Source organism: Triticum dicoccoides, chromosome 2A (assembly GCF_002162155.2).
Source record: "Triticum dicoccoides isolate Atlit2015 ecotype Zavitan chromosome 2A, WEW_v2.0, whole genome shotgun sequence".
Classification (NCBI taxonomy): Eukaryota; Viridiplantae; Streptophyta; class Magnoliopsida; order Poales; family Poaceae; genus Triticum; species Triticum dicoccoides.
Genome location: NC_041382.1, coordinates 36,790,367 through 36,794,805, shown reverse-complemented (window position 1 = coordinate 36,794,805; position 4,439 = coordinate 36,790,367). Strand labels below are relative to the sequence as shown.

The 4,439-nt window shown below is 45.4% G+C and overlaps 1 protein-coding gene across 1 annotated transcript in view; it reads left to right on the top strand.

Annotated features, from left to right (window-relative positions):
• Window positions 1-1,349: 1,349 nt before the first annotated feature.
• The window catches only part of LOC119352999 (prostaglandin E synthase 2-like), a 5,513-nt gene continuing 2,423 nt past the window's right edge, over window positions 1,350-4,439 (top strand). Inside the window, exons 1-3 of the mRNA XM_037619581.1 lie at window positions 1,350-1,715; window positions 3,152-3,286; window positions 3,411-3,486. Coding sequence (XP_037475478.1) covers window positions 1,406-1,715; window positions 3,152-3,286; window positions 3,411-3,486 — 521 coding nt within the window. The 5' untranslated portion in view covers window positions 1,350-1,405. The remainder of the gene's footprint in view (window positions 1,716-3,151; window positions 3,287-3,410; window positions 3,487-4,439) is intronic.

Here is a 4,439-nt window from a genome sequence, read left to right as displayed (position 1 = left end):
TTCGGCAAGAATCGTCTCTCCTTCTGTGTCGTTCGTCCAGCTACCTCGTATTATCTTGACACGCCTGTGGGACGGGTGTCATTAAAGTTGGTTCTTTGGCGATGAGCTGACACGTGCCTTGACAAGCCTCACCTAACTACCTGCCCACTCGACACCTACTTAACAAGCGACTGGCGTGTCGCTGAGTGGAGCGATGGAGAGGTAGTGGGAGCTTCCCGGGGTCTTTGCTTGCCGGCAAGTGACCTGCCGGCAACTTGATGCTTGATCTTCAGTACTAACTTAGTACTTCTCGATGACCTGCCTTGAGGTCTTCTTCGTGGTTTTACCAACCAAGTCTTGTGTCTTGTTCGGAGCTATCTTCCGGCAATCCCTTGCCATCGGGTAGGCTACAACAGCCTATGCACAAGTATGGGGTACTAAATCACCCCTACTTTAGTACACCGACACCCGAATAATTTTGGTATGACGGCGATGGACTGCCGGTGCAACACGAATGATGCCATGACGAATGTGACGAATAATTAATTAATGTGATGTAATAATTAAACTACGAAAAGAATCTAGAAAGCTGGTCTCAGGCTATTACAACTATATCTAAATTCGCGTGTTTGATCGAATCCGCAATGTTTTTGATGTTTCCGTGCCCAAAATATAAGGCATCCGTTGGAGCAAAATGGGTGCCCCCTACAATGTTCCGGGTGATGAAAAATGCAAAAAAAAAGAGGTGTAAAACTACTTTCTGCGTGCACCAGATACATCAGATGCTGAAGATGCTCTGTTCACCAGGGACGCGATAAGCGTTGATCAAAGGACACATCAATAAAAATCGCAAGCAAAATTGTCGGTGCTGATAAAACGGCGAGGGGAAATCGTGGTGCTCACCAGAGCTATGTGTTCCAAAGTCGGCCGTGCGCCCGTTGTCACGTTCAGCCGGTCGTGGCCACTCGAGCCCCCATTCTCCAGAATCCTTTAACACAGCACGCACACTCAATTACTCGAGCTGACAAATGGGCCTTGCACACGCCGTAGGCCCACATGTCAGCGGGGCCACACTTCCGCTCTCCCGTCGATTACATTCACGCCCTCCCTTTCTTCTCCCGCAAGAAGAACCCGCTGTTACAGAGGAAAAGAGCGCAGAGATCCCTCACAGTCCAACTATTCGCATATGCCCCCTGCTCCTCTCCATTCCCGCAGAGCCCTAATGTCGTAACGTAATTTCTGTAGACCTAAGGGACCAATTGCGTAGATTGTTTCTTCAATCGGGGATTAAATTATAATTTTAAACCCAGGGTTTTAGGCATCTTCCAGCTCCATCCAGGCCGAGACGCGGAGCCACCCCACCCCACCCCCTCCCCCGCCGACGCCGACGAGGCGGCCGCTCCTCCGGCGAAACCCTAGGGCCGCGATGAGGTCGCTCCGCGCGGCGCGGACCCTGCTCGCCTCCCGCTCGTTCCTCCTCTCCTCGCGCGCGCTCCATGCCGCCGCGGCCTCCCCCGCGGCCGGCCGCTGGGGCAACGCGCCGCCGCCGCCGCCCACGCCCTGCCCGGGGCCGTCGTCCCGGGCCGGGATCGCGGGCGCGGTCTCCTTCTCCCTGACGTTCGCCACGGTGGCGGTGGCCGAGGTGCAGGCCAAGGAGCGGCTGCCCACGGATCTGCTGCCCCGGAACGTCGTGCTCTACCAGTACCAGGCGTGCCCCTTCTGCAACAAGGTCAGAGGTGAGATTGCCCTCCCATCTAGTAGCATTTTTCGATTCGCGGCCGCGGCTCTTTAGAAAATGGTGAGATCCCGTTGCGCTGTCAGATTCAGTCAGAGTTTGTATGGTCTTAAAATCTACGGTTCTGTAGTGTATTAGGTTAGATTTGTATGTTGGCTAGAATAATTGTTCGCATTGGATCAAATTAGACTGTAATCGGAGCTTGTCAACATATTATTTCTGCTCTTGCTAGAGACTGAAGGGCTGTTGGGGTAATATATGCCTAAGCACCTGTAGACTTGTCTATCTCTGCTTGTATGGCTTTATAAATCGGTAAATGTAGAATGCTTTCTGATCTGGTGGTACCATCAGGGACCATTCCTGTGTCTATTGGCATGGTTCAAGATCAATAAGTATTGTGTTATTCTTATTTAAATCATCAATTGTGCTTGTTTGAGACCATTAGTTGTCTGAAATCAGATTGCATTCATCCAAGTTATGTAAACATTATGCTGTGAAAAATCTTTCTACTACACTCTAGAGCTGCAAAAAGATATGAATATATGTTGATTCATCATAACTAATACAGAGTTTTTTGGGGAAAGCAATAGACATTCCTATCTTTTGGGATGTTTGTATATGTATGAGAAGAGGTTACATAGAGCTAATTTAGACAGATGTCTGCATTATTTGTGTGTTACTAAGGATTATTGTAATTGTCAATCCTCAGTTTTTTGTTTGTATGTTAGGGATAGGGTCTTATCCCTGTATTTATTAGCTGGAGACTAGATTGGAATGTCATGTGGCCAACTTTTTATAAGCACGTGCAGTTTAACCCTTTCTTGTTATACACAGACCATCTTTTCTCCTTCCCCTGTGGTGAGGCTACAGCCCTATTTATTTGGCAGCTAGGTGCAAATGTTGTCCAGTAGGGATTGACTTTCTATTGTAAAGAATATTAGTTGAGTTAGGTAAAGAACCCTAGTTCAGTTAGAAAGTTGAGTATGGTATTCCTTTTGATGGGGAAAATAAAGGTCTGTGTTACGAAAGCTATTGATGCTAAGCAAGAAAATGTCCCCTGCTATCGAGAAAGCATAAAATGGTTTCACGGATGGGCTGAGGCAGCTTGTTTTATACTTTCATGTTTTTTTTTGCTGGTATGGATTGGTTATAGAAACTTTCAAACCATCTAAAGTTTAGTTAAATATAGTTGGATAACTAAGTTGCAAGCTTAGAGTAAGCACAGGTGTACACACGCAAACTGGATGCACTAATTTTGTTGTTGCATTTTTATAATGGTCAAGATTTTTATTTTAAAATTTCAAAGGAGTAATGGTGATTCAGAATTCAAAATAACCAAAATTGATTGCTGTACACCTGTAGGTTGTCCTGACATATTTCTGCCTGCGTTCTGCACAATCTCCTTGAGTCTAACTTTTTTTTATTGGCTTTGTTTAGCTTTCCTAGACTACCATGATATACCCTACAAAGTTGTGGAAGTTAATCCACTGAGCAAAAAGGAAATCAAGTGGTCTGAGTACAAGAAGGTCCCGATATTGACGGTAGATGGTGAACATCTGGTTGATTCTACAGGTTACGCTTGTTACCCGCAACCTTTTGCAATTCACATCCTTCACTTTGTTACAGCTTCAAGTAACATGTGCTGTTCATATGTGCTAAACTCTTGTGTTAAAAAAAATTAATCTCTTGTTGGCAGACATAATCAATATATTACAGCACAAGATCAGCCCTGATGATGAAGTCACTAATGAAGAGGAAACAAAATGGCGCAAGTATGTAGTTTTTTAATTGATTGGTGTGCAAGCATGCATCTGATGTTAATGTTCTCTAGTGCTCCCTTTCTTTAGCCTTGTACTCCCTCTGTAAAGAAATATAAGAGCATCTAGATCACTACTTTAGTGTTCCAGACTCTCTTATATTTCTTTACGGAGGAAGTTCTAGCTAACCCTTAATTATTAGGCTTCTAAAATACTCCTCTGTAAACTAATATAAGATGTTTTGGGAGTATAATTTTAGGTTGGGCTTTTAGAATAAGCTGGGGAGGGGGCAGCTTATTTCTACACCCAGCCATAAGCCCCCAAAGAACTGGCCCTTAGTTGCAGTTACCATATTTCTTTTCATTTGATATACTTTGTACACACCCATTTTACTTATTTGCAGTGTTTTACTTAGCAAGTTAATTGACGAAACCAAGAGCTTTTCCATGCCAAGTTGTCCGAAAGACCATACTTAACAGATCGAAGTTCTTTTATCTTCAGTTTGCAGTATTAAGTCATCATAAACAAGAAAATCGCTACGCGCATTATGTCGCAGGCTGCTGGCGTAAAGCCCAATTCCATCCATGAATCATTCAATGCCGACCCCAACCTCTCACATCCTGAACAGCTGGTATAAGGCCCACAATCCAAACCCGTGACTCATCATACCATTCAAATTCCCAAACCAACCTTAACTCCTAGGAATCTCCCTAGTTGCTCCGTTGTCTCTGCCCTTGCGGAGGCGCTCGTACACCTTCTTAGCTCTGAAGCATCTATGCCCCCCAGCATAGTGGCGTCCATTCATCTCCTTCACCCTGGTGCTCCTCCACCTCCTCCGCCCTGGTGTGTCTGCACTAGGCCTTTGTGTTTGTGCTCCGCTGATATACTGCCTGAGCTGATGTTCTGAGCTGAACTGCTATTTTGATGTTGCGAATTAGTTGCTTAACCTAAAACTGATGACCGGCCCT